Source organism: Apteryx rowi, unplaced genomic scaffold (assembly GCF_003343035.1).
Source record: "Apteryx rowi isolate R43461 unplaced genomic scaffold, aptRow1 scaffold_349, whole genome shotgun sequence".
NCBI lineage: Eukaryota > Metazoa > Chordata > Aves > Apterygiformes > Apterygidae > Apteryx > Apteryx rowi.
In genome coordinates this window covers 558588-575268 of record NW_020449963.1, presented here as the reverse complement: position 1 = coordinate 575268, position 16681 = coordinate 558588, and the positions used below count along the sequence as shown (strand labels likewise).

Sequence of the window (16681 nt, the reverse complement as noted above, 5' to 3'; positions counted from 1 at the left end):
TGCTTTGCTATTCACTATTGCTTCCGTGTAAAAAAAACAAACAAACTGTGAAGTATTTATGGATGAGTTATGTTATTCCTGAATTCTGTAGTGTTGTCTTCAATAGTTATTTTCAGAGCTCTTTGTTTTTCCTTTTTTTTTTCCTCTCCTTCCAGATGTGTTTTTTGTTTTCCTCATTGTTTCAGTGAATGGGAATTTATTGGTCTTTTTTTTAAGTTTCTCTGAAGCTGACACTGCATTTCTTGACCATCTTGCTTTCTGCTTCAGATATTGCTTTAAAGCAGATTCCCTTGCTACTTTTGTATTTTATTAAGCTTGCTATTTATGACATTGATTCCTTAACATGTAGAGTTCTTTTCTATATGAAAATGCTCCCCCTTGAATTTCAGGTATAAAGAACTATTTTTTTAATTCCACTGAAATCAATAATAAAATTCTGTTGTCCTCGACATACCATATTGGGCTCCATATTTCCCTAAACCTTTATTCCTTCCAGTCCTTTCTTTGACTTCACTCTTAAAGTTGTAACACTCTTGCAAGATACTGTTTAATATTTTAAAATGTTAGCCTACCTGATGTTATTCCCTGACCAAGGTCTGGTACTTTCCTTTGTGAGTTCAGTCCTTCTAAACACATTCAATTCAGCTGATTCTTAAGTGCTGACATTTTATTTTCTCTGTCTTTGGAGTCTATCATCATTTCCTCTATTTTGTTGAGGAAAAAAAGTGTAAGAGAAGAGAGGGTGTAGAATAATATAAGAGAGGCAGGATTCCTCCAAAGTACCCAGAGCCAACATGAGATCACATTTCTAACTAAACAGTAGCTGAAACTGCACCAGGAAAAGCAGTAGTTTCCAACCCTGTGTGGTACGTAGGGATTACTGCTGTAGTGTGAGTGTTCCCCCACTCCCACAAATACCCCCTCTCTGAGAATTTTGTAGTGTGAATGTGGGGAGGTAAAGTGACAAGACTTGATGTTTCTGTATTGTACCACATTATATGAGGGATACTGTGTTCTTGGCTATCAAAATGGAGCCCAGCTGGTGTGTTTAAATATATACTGGAATAATGGAGTGGGCTAAAGTGGCCCAAATTCCAGCAAGAGAGTCAAAGTTCGGCCAAACATGAGGCAAACAAACAGGCCTATATTTGCTAATACAAAAGTGTTGGATACTTTTGCTGCCTGTACCATGAATATCTTCCCGCTTTAGATCAGGGAGACTTCCTGTTGGTTAATTTGGTCTGGATGTAACAAATTGTCCATGTTTTCCTTTTCAACTAGTATATGTTGCTAGTCAGGAAAAAATATGAGAAGATGACATATATCTGTATCTTCCCTCTGAAAGAATACCTCTTAACAGCTAAAAAATCAGATTATCCACAAGAGCTATTTTATGAATATCATCATTTCAAAGGAATAGTGACAATATAATGTATCATAAAATAATAGTGACTATCCAGAAATTTGTGAAACTGCTATTGAAGATAAGACAGAAAGCTACACACAAAGAAAATATCTCTTAAAGTAGTAGTATGTATATGGAAAGAAATATAAGATAAGAGAAGACAGCATTTGCAACAATGCTTTCAGTTTATCCAGTAGTGAGGAGAATATGTAGAGACATATGAGAAAAAATTAAGACAACTGCATATATTTTGTATTCACAACCATGCTGCCGAATGCAGCATGCATAGAATTATGCTTTTGTAAATGGCCATAACCTTGATGAATAATCTGATTTCTAGAAAATGTTTGCTTTCTTTTCATTTAAAAAGTGGAAAAAAATCCCCTTCTGGGCAAGCTTCAGTTTTCAGGAATTTAGCAAATTTTGTGGTAAAAGTAATTTTTCCAAGGGATTTCTGTATCTTTGATCCACTGAGCCTATTGCTCACATGAAAAATGAACCACTCCAAGCCAACCTCCCAGACATTTTATATAAGATTTACACTCCTTTCCTCCCCACGCTTCACCTTTGCAAGTACTGAAAACTATTTTAAACTTCTCTAGTAATCACTGTAGTGGTGACATAAGTGGACTGTTAACACTGCAAACTGAGCTGTAGTATATTCAATAGCATTTTACATAACACATTTTCTTTATTCCTGCTAATTGTTTTATATGCTCTAGGCCTAAAGTAGAAAGCTTTTTTGGAGTTTTTTGTAAATGAGGAGAATAGATTTTAGACCTAGAGACAAACTTGATACACCTGACCCCTCTTCTTGGGAGCATGAAGGCCCTCTTCTCTTTTTAACTTTTTAAAAATGTCGTCCTTTTCCTTCTTTTCCCCAATCACCTTTCCATTATTCCTGGGAATGCAAGTAAAATAGCTGCTACGCTATCTTTCCTGTAGTTTCCTACTGTTCTTAGGTTGCTAAGGAATTTTAATGGTGTCAATTACTTTGAAAAGAGTACACTGAAAAGGTAAAATATGCTCAAAATAATACACTTTTTCATAGACACACCAAATTCCTCAGAGAGGATATCATGCTGTCAATCATTTTGTGAACTCTATAAATGCAACACATTGTGGTAAATTTTTACCTCTGTACTTAACTGTTTCTAGCATTATAACACTTACTTTTGTCGTTTTAGGAACAACCATTTTACTATATAACAAGATTTACTGGGGGCAGTGAACCATTTTAGTAGTATTATTATCTTATTATGTTAAAGTTTTAGGCCAAATCTACTGATTTTTGTGATAAAATACTGCTGAAAGAAATGACTTAACAGAAAGGCAAAACTGATAGTTATTTGGTTATAGCAAAAGGGATATACTGTACTTTACTCAAGCTTGATAGAAATGCAATATGTGTTCTAAGCTCCATGTTACAGCCATCCAAATTTTAAAATAGAAAACTTAAAATACCTTTAAATGGTATTATTATTTTTCTAGCAGAAAAGCTTCTAAAGATTTACTTTTTATATAAAATAAAGTAATAAAAACAAATGGGCACCAAATTGATTTTCTGATAGGTACATATTGCACCATGAAAGCTAAATGCTGTCTTAAGTAATGCCTGAGGATAAAATTTGGCTGTGTTTATACATGTGCTAGTACAATTTCCCACACATGTTAGGATGGCTTTAATAGAAAAATGATTGACTAAAAATGGTGGGATTCCATATTTACTGCTTTTTACTTTCTGGTATTGGTGATACTATTTTAAGTCATGCAGTGTACTTTATTTTGATTCCTCATCTTTGCAAATGAAACCTATATTTCTTTCTTCTCATATATCACCTTTAGCTGTAAAACTCTTAGAAGCCACATTAGTCCTTCAGCCACCAGCCAGAACTTAGTAAATAAGTTTTATTTACGTTGCACAAGATAGAAGGGTACCAACCAGCTTAAATCGAGGTCTGAAAAAGAAATAAAAGGTAAAAAGATAGCAAACATTTCTTTTACCATGCAAGTGTTTACACAGATATGGTGCTAAATAGGCAGAGGAACATTTAATAAAAAATTCATTTTTTCCTCAATCACTTTTGGGGTAAAAGTGTTCCACAAGGAGATATCCTGCCACTGCATGTGCTTCCTTGGCCTATACTTCCATGTAACACTTTATATTTGCATGTTCGATAGATGGAAGTTAGTGCCTACACATCTGGTCTTCCCAAGGTAACCTTTTCTTTCAGTGTATAATCATTCGATGGAAACGTAGACCCATAGCCTTTGGGCAAACTTACCTCAATTTTTAATGAACTCAGACCCTTCTGTTTAATACTGATCTTTGAATTTACTCAGTTCTGAACACAGATGTGAATGTGCACTGTGTGTGTATCCACATTTGCCCGTATCTTCTAGAAGTTGGATATTTTTATTTGACAACACTATTAATTTTTAAGTGCATTCTGAAAACCACAAAGTAGTATTTCTCTCATATCTGCCCTGGTTGCTAACTATTTTTCTTATCTTGGTGCTTTTAATACTGATTCAGAGGATCTGACTGAGGCATACTGTAGATCAAATGTAGAAGAGCCCTTATAATTACATTGAAACCACCTTTCTAAATAATAATAAAAAATGGGAAGATCAGCAGATATTATAGTCAGTATTTCTTATGCTTTTTGAGTGTATAAGATATTGCAATTCCAGTTGTAACAGAATTTAGGAAACTTGCATTCAGGATACCAAAATAATTATTCATTTAAAAAGGAACCTGCAAATAATAGTCTTAGGCCCTGTAAATGTCTTCAAAGGCCAAAAAAAAAGCAAAGATGATCATGCTTCTAAAACTTTTAATTCACTGGCACTCTAGGTACTCCCACAAGTTTAACATTTGAAATTACTAACTTGAGTGCACCCCTTGGAAGACCTTGACCCTTTAAACAGTTAGGCATGTGCTTAAGTTTAATACCATGAGTAAATCCCACTGAAATGGGCATGGTTTACAGTAGTGAAGTTGTACTGATGTGGTACCTTTTGCACCTTGAAGAATGAAAGAAAAAGATATTTTATCTCTCTAGAAAGCAAATAATTTAACTAAAGTAATAGTCAGGACAGGAATTTTGGCTGTACCCATAAAAGATAGAGAAGACATAAAATAATAAAACAGATATAAAGAAAACCTGTAAGAATAAAAGAAAAGATATAAAAAGCAAAGCTATAAAGATAAAAAATGTATAAAAGATATAACTTAGAAACTAATATAGATAAAATCTGCAGGATTTAGGCACACCTTGGAGGAAAGCTCTAAGACAAAGGTGATGATCAGATGACAGTCAGAAAGGAGTTCTGGGGGAAGGTTAAGTTTTCAGGTTTGTCCTTGGTGAACTTGGTCTAACAGCAGGACTGGCATAAACAAATGTCATGAAGGTAAGCCAAAATTTGGGTGAACACTAATATAAACTCAATTAATGTTACTGATAAAGAAAAAAATTGTCTCCAATAGTTGTAAAGAAATGCTATGTGGTTTTCTGTGAGGACAGACATTACTTGATATTGTGTTACATTAAAACATATGTGCAAACAACACATAAAAATAATAGATACCATAAGTTCCACATACCTGTTGGGGCAATCTTTTAAATTCTTCCAGACTTCTTCATATCAGTGTGCATTCAACAGCATACTTAAAGTTGTGTAATTTTAAGGTAGGACAACATAGTGATTGTTTGGCACACTATTTTATATGCAGGATGTGAAACAGAGAAACTGTAGATAGACTTACATTCCTTCAAGAGACTGGTCTCCATTTGGTGACAAAAAACTCACTCTAATAGCACCAATGCACTGTATGTGTTTTTATTGCAAACTGTAGGTCTGGAGAAATTTAATAAACAATAATGCTTTTATAGTGTTTTCTGGAAGTTAAAACAGTGGACTTAGACTTTTCTGCATTTAAAAAAAAATTTTTTTTTTACAGGGGCAGCTCAGTAATTTTAATCAATTCTTATACTAGCTCTCTGTTTTAGTGATTCATCTGTGAAGTGGGTACAAGAAATGGTTGCTTTAGAGGACTATACAATCTGAAACAGCTATCCTGATTTATACCAGCTGAAGACTTCAGCCTTTCTATGTATTAACATTCTGAAAGTACTTTAAGATCCCTGGATGAAAACACTGGAGGATTTTAGAGAAAGAGCAAATAATTTATGTTACTAAGACATTCCAATCTGTGCTTTTAGAACAGTGTGGATTTTTTTTTCTCACTTACATAAATTACTCTCCTGGTCTGATTTTCCTGCTTGTTTCCTTTTTAAATTACCAACACAGCAAAAGAATTGTAGCTATTTGTATAAGTTTAACTTTCTTTGGAGATATCCAGCTCTGTGTGATGGTACTTGCAGAGCCATTTCTGGATTGGGTACTTCTCTGCAATCTCTTCAGAGAGAACAAATGTTTGGGAGCATCCTAGCCATGTGCTGTAAATGTACAAAAATAGAATGGAAGAATGAAAGGAACAAGATCAAGTAAACAGAGTCCCTTGGTAGGATATCTTTAATGTCTTGCATCTGATGTTCAGATTGGTGGGGAGGGGAGGGATCGCATGCTTGATGTTTTCTCCAGGACTACACCCAATTGGAAGCCATGCCTTGACTTCTTTGCAGACAACAGCATACCCAAATGGAACATATTAATTCTTTGGGGAAATCTCCTTAGCAGGACAAAAAAGAATCTTTTTAGCTTCCCAAACACATACTCTGTTCCCAGCACCATCAGATTTAAAGGAAGAGCTGCCCTACCTTGGGCTGAAGGACACAGTTTCATTATAGCTGTATCAAGTATAACATGGGTAAATAATTCCTGTGATCCGACTGTGCAAGCTTTTAGGATTTGACATGTCTATTAATGAAAATATGAGAGACAAGAAAGAAACAGCAAGCCAGGCAAAATACCCCTGTAACTCTGCTGTCATTATTAGGTGCCTATGGTATACCAAATATTTATGCTTCTATATGATTCAGGACCATAGAAAATAAATATCTCTTTTATGTGTTTTATTTTTTTTGGAGATGGAAGTAGAGGAGAGTGTGAGTCATAGTGGAAGAATAAAATTTGCTTCTCTTCTGACAAAAACTACTCATTTCACCAGAGAAAGATCCTAGCATTAACTTCTGTTTGCTGATAAACCCTGCAGCCCAACTGGCTTCAGACAGGAAGCTGACGGTCTGTCAGTCCCCACTCCGTACCTGTTTGGGGCCCTATGGTTAGAATCCAAATCATATTTCTTAATCCTCCTATAGACCAGACAATAACTGCTCTTATCTATGTCTGAATACAGTCTGCCTATGTACCCTTGCAAAGGGTTTCTGCAGCAGTGGTTTGACCCTTTGCACCGTAACAAATCCTTCCAGCTGCAGTCGTACTTCTGAGCACAGGGTTGATCTGAGGAATTTATGAAGGTTAACATGAATATTTGCTAGTGTATGACCAATGTTACTTGTATGTTTAAAAAAAGAGCACATTTTCTGGTATGAGCTGATTCAGAGGATTCTGTTCATAGGCAATTCAGAAGAGAATTGCTATGGTGCACGGCGCTCCTGAGGAGGCAGTTTGTGGACCATTTCCTTTTCTCACACCTCATTGTGTCCTCCAGAGTGCAGATAAGATGGGAAGGGAGCAAGATGCAGGGTCTCTTCTCCCACAAGACCCACAGGGCTGAGGCAGTGCAGGATCAGGAGATGTAGCTGTCTGTTCAGCAGTCCTCACTCTCCTGCGGCAAGGGAAGCTTGTTTATGGGGGAGAAGTGAGCTTCACCTTGCATTTGGGTAAGGAAAAGGGATGGATCTTCAAGTCTTCTGGGTTACCTGGAATTGGAATCTAGATCTTTGGATAGGCTTTCTTTACAATTGCCAACCTCATAATGTTTTTCTAAGAATGATTATTCAGTTAGAGTGAAAAGGTTGAAGTCTGAGAAGTGGCAAATCCCAAAGGCTTTTATTTACGTCTTGGTGAAACTTAGTCCATATGTACAAATTAATATATTTAACTAATGATTCCTTACAGCACTTCATGAGACAGGAAAGTATCTGTTTCATTCGTGAAGGAATTTACGCATGTATGTTTTGTGCTGAAGAGGAGTTTTTGCCAAAGCCAGGCAAATGTTAGAGAGGTCCTTTCTGCACACAGTCCAAAACTAAATGCTCATGATCTCTTCCAGATATTAAGCTGCTCTTCTCTGAGCATAGAGCTCGTAGTAGTTATTCAAAAGAGGAACGACTTTAAATGTCTGTTGGCTAACGCAGAGGAAGACTGGACTACAGATTGAGGCACTAGATGTCCCTAAATCCCTGGATGTCTCCACAGTTGAGAGACCTGAGGTTGTCATCTGTCTGAAAGGCCAAATACCAGTCCTGGCTGCCATAACAAGGACCGCAGACATCCTGGGCTGTTTCAGTAGAATCCAGAGTCAAGCTTTCTACTCTATCAAACAGATTACATTTTCCGTAATGCCTTTGTAAAGAAAAGGGCTCGCAGTTTCTGTTCAGTATTAAATCAACAAGATTACTATAGCGCTGGGTGGACTCTGACATTCCAAGTCTCTCAGTATTATGGCAGAGGCAAGAGAGACAAACAATGACACGGGTCTTGTGGACACTGAGACAAGCTCTTCTAGTATGGAAAATGCAGGGTTGTACTGGCAAAGTTCTGTCACAACTCATGAGAGTCTTACAGCAAAAGTAGGGAGTCATTTTTCTGGTGAAAATTGGCAGACACTTATATGAACATTTTAGAAGAAAGATTTCTTTCTCTGTTTCAGAAAAGCCTTCTTATGTTTTATTTTAGTCATGTAAATTCAGGTAATACTGAAAGTAGTATCAGAACAATTAATTCTAAATGCCCTTGGCATTATTATCCTTATCACCTTTATTACCTTTATAGCCTTATCTTTCCTTTATCTGGAGATTTCTATACATCTTTTCTGCACAGATTTATGTTACCATTTACTATTTGCTACTTTTAAAAATGGTGCTAATAGCGATGCCTGGTGCTTTGTATTGTAAGACCTTGCCTTCAGGTGTCTATAATTTTGCTAATTTCACCTAGTTTGGCAAACAGTTTCCATGTCAGATGTATTTATTTGATGGAATTTTTGTGAGAAACTGTAGTTAAATTATTTTTTTGCTGCTTTTGAGAATGAGATCAAGGGGAAAATGCATTATTTTGCCCAAGTTCTAAAAAATGTGCTGGCACCTTTATGCTTTTAAGCAAGGCCTTGAAATGTGGTAGGGGTATTGTAGATTTTATCTACGATACCGAATTATGCGGCTCTGAAAAATCTCATTCTGCTTTAGCCTGATAAGGTTTGTTAGTGCTTGGCAACTTGTGTCTCCAAGGATTCTGTCTGCTCTGAACGTGCTCCATCCTCTGACACTCCTGCACATTGGCTATGCTGTGCTCAGGGTGCTGCCACTGTATTTGATGTGAAAAAGAAAAAAAACAGAGCCTGACTGGAGTCTGAGGAAATGTGTAAGGAGAGGAGGAGGGCAAAACACAAGTGGCTGCAGATAGGGAGGGTTCTCCACAGGATCCCTCCTTCTTTCAGTGCATAAGATATAAGGTGCTATGGGGACAGATCAAGATTGCATATCAGCCACAGTTCTCATCAGTAATCAGGATCCATGCCACATGTGTTGCAGACGTTGGGAAGTAGGTGCTGCCTGAGACAATGAACATATAATTAAAGAGAGTGTCAGAAGGTATGTACATAAGAAAGATAAGATATGGTTGCATGAGAAATCTTTATTCTTGATGTTATTCCCTAATTTTGGGGAGTTAATTTCGCAAAAATGTTCAGTAGTGTTTAATGTAACTATTCATATGTGGAGTGTGTGTATTACACAGCTATAAATCATACAATTACAGGAAAAAAGAGCTAGAAAAGATGTACTCTCACCTCCTGCCTCAAGGCCATGTCACCTTGAACCTGTAGCAAGGTCGATGGGTGTTTGTTTAATCTATTCTTAAAAGCCTCAGAGAGATGGACACTCTTCAATTTTCTTAAGCACTTTATTCCAGTGATTACCTATTCTTCCTATTAGAAAGTTTTTCATAGTGTATGAACTCCATCTTTCTTGTTGCAATTATTTCTTGTCTTACTGCAGTGGAAATGCAGAACAGGTTATTTCTTTCCTCTTGCAACAACCACTTACATATTTGAGGACTTTTATCATATCTACTCTCATGTTCTGTGGACCAAAGAGTTACAATTCTATCATTATTTCCACTTAGGCCACATTTCTTAAAACTCTCACCTTTCCTGTTGTTCTCTTCTTGGTTCTCTCAAATTGGTCTAGGTCCTCCTTGAAGTGCAATGCTCAGTACTGGAATCCATATTTCAGAAGAGGCCTAGTAATGACATGGAAAAAATGGAATATATCACAGACTTTCCTATATATCACTTTGCTACACAGACTTTCTTGGTGCAATTTCAGTGAAATGGCCAGAAAAATTGTCCTGAGTAAAGAGTAAAAGGAACACTTCCCTAATGTTAAAAATACCTTTGAGGAAATCAAAGATCATAGAATACAGACTAAGAAATAAATTGAAAACAAACTAAAGAGTTAATAATTTATTTTTTTTTCTCCACAGAAAGCCTAAATCTTTCAACAAAAACGTAATCTCTTTTGCCTATGCTTATTAATAAATAAATGAATATTACTTGAACTAAGACAAATAATATTGCATATACACAAAGTTCATCTTTAGATTTTGACCACTGTAAACTGTGATTTCCTGGAATTAATGCATTTAGATTACAGCATTCATTAGTATATTTGTCTTTTAATATTAGGTACATCTCCCTGCATTAACACAGTCATTACAGGCTCCGTGTCTGTCATGCTAGTGTAAAAATTATCCTTATGCATTCACTGTGCAAAGTCAGCTTGAAAGAAGTCATCTGTGGATACAGAATGCAAAGTTTTATCTTTTCTTTCAATACATTTTTTCATGCTGTGACTTTGGAGAAAAGCTAAAACAAAACAGCAACAAAAGTCATCACTGAAGTTTGTCATGGAAGGGGTTAAAAAAGTGGAATCTTTGTGACTGTGAAGAACTGAATTATCTTACTGACACCAGCAGGGGTTGCTGTCACTAGTTTGTGGTTGTCACATTCCTGTTATGCTCGACCTTGGAAAGGCTTGACAACATAGTCTGGGTTTGATTAAGGGAATTTCATGTTTTTCCTTTGCTAGAGTCACCCCCCACCTCGACAAACATTTAAAAATGTTAAGAAAAAAAAAGTTTGGAAAGCAAACATTTTCCCAAAAGAAATTTATAGTTCAAATTTACACCAAGTTCGCACTAACTGGAGCAGTCCGGGTTTCCACTCAGGCTTTGAGTGCTCTCTGTAAACCATTAGTCACTTCCCTGGAAGAGGCAGCTTTTTATAGGCAGCAGGATAAAACAGGCACAGATGTGTGTGTAATATTAGAAGCTTTCACATGTACCTGCATTTTTTTCCCTAAAACATAGAAAAGAAAAAAAGACTGAGTATAGAAAGAAATAAATTAAAGTCTTGGAATTTGTTTGTTTTTGGATATCTATAATGAAAACTGCCTTAATTAAAGGAAAGTATTAATGTCTTTGATGTATAAAATCTTGTTGCATTGTGGATTTTTGAAATTGTGGCAATTTCATGAAGACATAAGTTTTTTTAATTTGTAACTGCTTTTTTTTTTTTCACTCTACAGGACTGTGATCATGCCAGCTGCCAATGAGTTTGATCCAGAGATTGTCCTAGTATCAGCGGGATTCGATGCTGTGGAAGGCCATGACCCTCCGCTAGGCGGGTATAAAGTCACAGCTAAATGTAGGTATTAGTCCTAAGGTGCACATTTCTGATTTGGTATCCCTTCTAGTTAGGAACCTTATTTGCAGTCCAAATTATGTACATATTTCTACTTTGTGAGATTACACATGTGTAACTGAAGGCAGAGATTGTCCATTAATTAATATTCATAGATAGCCACAGTACTCTGGGTTCCCATACAGCTCATGGAGCAGTGCGGAAATGAACATGTTCGCATTGCTGGCTCGCTCCTCTCTGTTCCTTTTGGCATTTTTGTCTTGGCTTTTTTAAGTATTACTTTTCTGGCATTCAAATAGCATTTCAGAGGTTTCATACTTTTCAATAGGCCCCATTTTCCAAATGCTGGAGTAAGTTATTTTTCTTCAAAAATATATTGGAGATTTTAAACTTTGGAGGCCTAAATCCAATCTCATATTGCTTTTTTATTGTAATCTGTTCAAATCAATGGCATTAATCCTGAATTACATCAGTGTTTACGAAGGCCAAAATTTTCTAAAAAGACTACTTTGTTGGGTGTCTCAGGGTTTCAATGTCCATTTCAGTCTTCTAGAAAGTGTATTCAGGGCAGAGATTCAATAGTTTCTAAAGAACAGGTCTACTTGAGGTGTCTCATATCTAGCACTCTGAAGTCACTAGCTCTTACTGGATATTGTGGCCAAAATGATTGTGAACCTGGGGTGTTAAGCAAGACTGGATAATGTAGTAATAGCCTGTATAGTGCTGTGCAATGTAACATCACTATACATTAATCAGTTTCCATGCTTTGACACAAAATGGTGTCCTCCTTCAGTACTGTGCATAATTTTCTTCAGTATATATATTCTCAAGAAATACCATAATAATGGTATAAAAACAGTTATAAAATATTGATCTTTGGTGCTAATGACAAATGCCTGGGCAAAAGTCCAGGGAAGTCAGTGAGAATTAATGGCGTTTGACACCATGTACAAATGGACCCCAACTCAGAGGACTTTTATCCTCTGACCCTCCACCTTTCATTGCGGGTCATTGAAATGAATTTGGCATTTTTCCATTTAATTCAGGAGGAGTAGGGATGAGATACATATTTTTTATTTTCATTTTAACCACACAATTTAAAGGTTCCTCTGACTACCAAGGACAAAGAGATAGATGAAGAGCTAGACTGAGAGTTCATACTGGCATGCTGTGGAAAGTGAGAATGCAAAGAGCAGTGCAAGGCCTTACTGAAATACATTCACAAGGATGCTAATTTATAAATGGAAAGGAAAGAAAATGTCTCTGTGGCTTGGAGTAATATGTATTGCATTTTTGCACAGCTTTTAAGGCTCATGAAGCAGTTGCAGTAGAAAAGAAAGAAACACAGTAGCCTGAGTATTACTTATGTGTGTATTTCAATTTTTAATCAAATGTTGTGCACAAAAAAGCTCTTTGTGAAAGGGTTCTCCATGGGCTGCTCATCATTTTTCTTCATCAGTATGATTCCTGATGAGAGGCATCATTTTGTGAGCTTATATGGTAGGGTGATGAGTTTCCAAGTGATTAAAAATAGTTATTTTGTAGAGTAGCACTGGATATTTATCTGCAGTTGAGAATGCATGCTTAAGGAACCATACCTGATCTTCTGGCATAGCAGTTTCAACAACTTGACTATAAATTGCAATAAGCTCAATATTTTCCTCTCAGGATAAACTGAATTTGACCCTGACAACAAAGAAAGGGTTCTTTATGTTGGAATTAGCTCAGGCTAATTTTCATTTGTGAATGAATTGATGAACTCTTCATAGCTTTTCACAGAGTCTGAAATGATAGTACGTTTTTAAATCTAAGAGGCTGCACATCTACAAGTTGCACATGTGTCTGTAAGCAAGAAAAGGTGATTTACAGTAGGTGGCTCTTGTTTAAATTAAGGAAAAAGCACAGATAGACCCAGATAATGATCATGCACCTGAGGGATGAATAAAGCCTTTTGTATAGAGCCAATGGAATTTATTATTTCCCCAAAACAAAATTCTCTACATTCCACCATACCTTCTCAGAACATAACATACTGTATGTGGTATGCAGAAAAATTAACTGTCTATAACAAAAATCATTTAAAGTCTGAAGAGAAACATTCATGTTAAAGACTACAAATAGGTATTTATGCAAATTTCTAATATAATTCATTGCAAGAATCAGAAATTATATCCAAAGCAAGTAAATGTAAAGTGAAATTTTAATGTGTAAAAATTCTTTCTTTATAAATCTCTAGCACTTTGTGCACACTTAATATATTGGATTTTCTCATATATACCTATGCACACACCCACACAAACACGACTCAAAACAGATACTCAAGTCCATGTGCATAAGTTTAGTGGTAGATTTTATAATCTGTTAAGAGCAAAATGGGCTTTGAAGACTTGAGATGACTAGTGGCATATGGAGGAATTCACTGCTGCCAGAAAGTTCTTAGGCTTTTGGTACCAGCTATATTCCTAACATCTCAGTAAGAAAAGACAAGCTTTATAGGCAATATCTTTTATTAGACCACCTAGCATAACTGGAAACAGTAGATAAACTTCTGAATGCACAAGCCTTGTGTCCTGAAAAAGGCCTTTCTAAAAAAGGTGCTCTGCTTGAAAATGAGTCACTTTTTCCAGCGCTACCACTTTTTCTGAAAAAAAAATTTTCTCCACTCAAAAACTTTGCCTTGCCCATGTCCTTAGGCCGTCATGGCTACACCACGTTTAACATGAGAAGGAAAGGAAAAGACAGAGAGGTTGTTGGTAGTGTAATGTGGCCATGTCATGTGGCAGTTTAGCTCTTTCAGGTAGTCCTCCAGGCCTAGCATGTGGCATTAGTGATAGGTACTGCCTCCGGCAGGGTCTGGCAGCAGATTATCAGGGATCCTCAAGCAGCTTATCTCAGATATTCCTTTCTGCTACACCTCCCCTGTGACTCAAACTTAACTTTGCTAACTGAAATAATTGGGGAAAAAAATGGGAGCTATTTGTGTCAGTCAAGCCCGTCCTTGTATTGGCATAGCTGCATCAATGCTGCTCGGTTAAACTGGTTGCTAAAGACTACGTGAAGAAGCAGGGACTCTCTAAGGGCTCCACTGGTACTTTGACCACAAGCTGTCGCACCTCTGTGATGGCACCTCTGTGGAGCTGGCAGATCTCGCGACACAGCACTAGCTATTACAGGTGCTGCTTGCAAATGCATACGCAGAGGACAGTAATTGCCACTGGTGTAAACTGGTACAACTAAAAGTCATTGCTAATTTTTCTCAGCTGAGGATTTGCCCTAAAAACTTAAGGAATATGTTGCAGCATGTCAACATAATGTAACAAAAAATAAGATAGCAACATAGGCACGTCCTAATTACATGTTAACAATGTTTACAACATCAATAAGTATATACGTGAGTGTACACAGGTATTTATTTATTTGCTTTACTCTTAGAAGAATAATATTTTTTTCTGGTTGCTCAGAGAAACTAACTCATTTTACAATTTATAATACTGTAAAGATGTAAATTTATGTAAGCTCATATATTCAATCAGTATCCTTTAATATCTAAGCTTTATTTACTGTATGACTATAGATATTTAGCTATCCATTTTATTCAACACTCAGTAAAATAATTATTTAAATGAAAACCATCTATACTTGTTTTTGATCTTCATGCAGAGCGACTATTGATATCATTGGGAGGCCTTTGTTTAGATCAAGGACTATAAAGGTACTTTAATTTTAATGTAAACTATAATCAACTAAGAGAAAATCATGCATTAGTTTCTTACTAACCTAGTATTTCCTTTTTATTATTAGAATAGCACTATTTTTTTTAATAAAGTAACAGGTAAAATATCAATATAATATATTAAATATTATGAAAACATAGCTGTATAAAATCCACTTTTTGTGGAGTAGTAAAAAGTGCATCAAAGAGAAAATATAAGAAAAATAATGGAAAAGAAATATAGGGAATAAAAGGATTTTATATTTAGAATAGGAAGGATATGCTTAAAGAATATGAATTTATTGTTTCGTCTCATCCTGATGATGCTTAGGTGGAACTACTGCAAGTAGAGCTGATATATTCTGCACTTTATTTTATAGTTAATTTCTGTGACCCCTGTTAAATTATACTGTATCATCATGCCATTTCAATTTTCTAGAGTTTACAGATCTGAAAAAGAGCTGCCAGATCTGATCATAAATTTGCAATTTGTTAGATCCTGTAAGTGCAGTATTTTTAAATTTAGCTCTGCTGACTTTAGAATTTCTGCCCGTAACATTATCCTGATCTGAAGTACTTTCTCTTTGTTTTATAGATTGACTCTTAGACTAATGCTTACATTAAAGTCCCCGATATCACTTTACTGTTGAAGTAGATATTGCACACAATTGCTCATTAAATGGTGATCATTCCATAAGAAGAATGAAATAAATGGAGAAGTGTCAGACAACACTTAAGATTTTGTTCAGGGTACATATCTTCCCAAAGTGCTGCATTTGTTAAGGGCCATCATGATTTACTGGAGTTTTCCTGTTGTTTTACCCTGTTATTCCAAGGATGCTATTTGACACCAGAGTGCAAAATAAGATCAGCAATTAGCAGTAGGAAAAATACCACTGCAGGCATTTAAGGAGTAAATCCTGCAGTGTCAGTTTGGATACCTGTTTACTGTTATGCCAAATTCGTGATCCAGTATCTAAAATGTAACAGACTCCAACTAAGCGAATTTGCAACTTACTAAGTTTTTATTTGGGCAAATTGCAATAACGTCCTTAACTTATCAAAAGTCATATTATGCCGTGAGACACTCTTTTCAAGTGGGACCAATGAAATATGTGGTAAAGCTATAAAGAGTTTTTCTCCTCCTGAGCCCTCCACTGGTAGGGCTTAGAGGACTTCACTGTAACAGTCCACAGTCCATCTGATTAATCACAACAGAGGAAACAATAAATGCTCTAAGCATCAACTCATTTACAAAGGATATGTCACTTTAAGTGGTAGAAATTAATGTGCAAAAAGAGTTGCTGACTTACACATAGCCTAAAAGGTCTTCAGTTCTAGGAATACCTCTTCTCATAGTAGGAACTGGTGCTGTTTTAGAACATAAATTGGAGCAAACCGGTTAAACTTGGGTTTCCATCCTGTTGGTTTCTGCTTTGCCCTTCACACAGTTGATCACAGTTTCCAGCTTCCCACAGGGAGTAATGTTTTTGATAACAAGGTCTCTGAATGTGGCATGCAACCTGATAAGAAGGTAAAATATGTAGCATCTAAGGATAGACAAATTCAGAAGTAATGTGCACATTTTAGTAATGAGGTAATTGATCACTGAAACGAAAGATCTGCCATGGTGCCTTTAAAGCACCTGAATGCTTTAAATGAGACTTATAAACAGATGTTCTTATAATATCCTTACAAACAGGTATGTTGC

At 36.1% G+C, this 16681-nt stretch overlaps 1 protein-coding gene across 1 annotated transcript in view; it reads left to right on the top strand.

Annotated features, from left to right (window-relative positions):
• Positions 1-16681, top strand: part of HDAC9 (histone deacetylase 9) — a 422164-nt gene that overhangs the window by 351336 nt on the left and 54147 nt on the right. The window contains exon 22 of the mRNA XM_026072683.1: positions 11143-11261. Coding sequence (XP_025928468.1) covers positions 11143-11261 — 119 coding nt within the window. The remainder of the gene's footprint in view (positions 1-11142; positions 11262-16681) is intronic.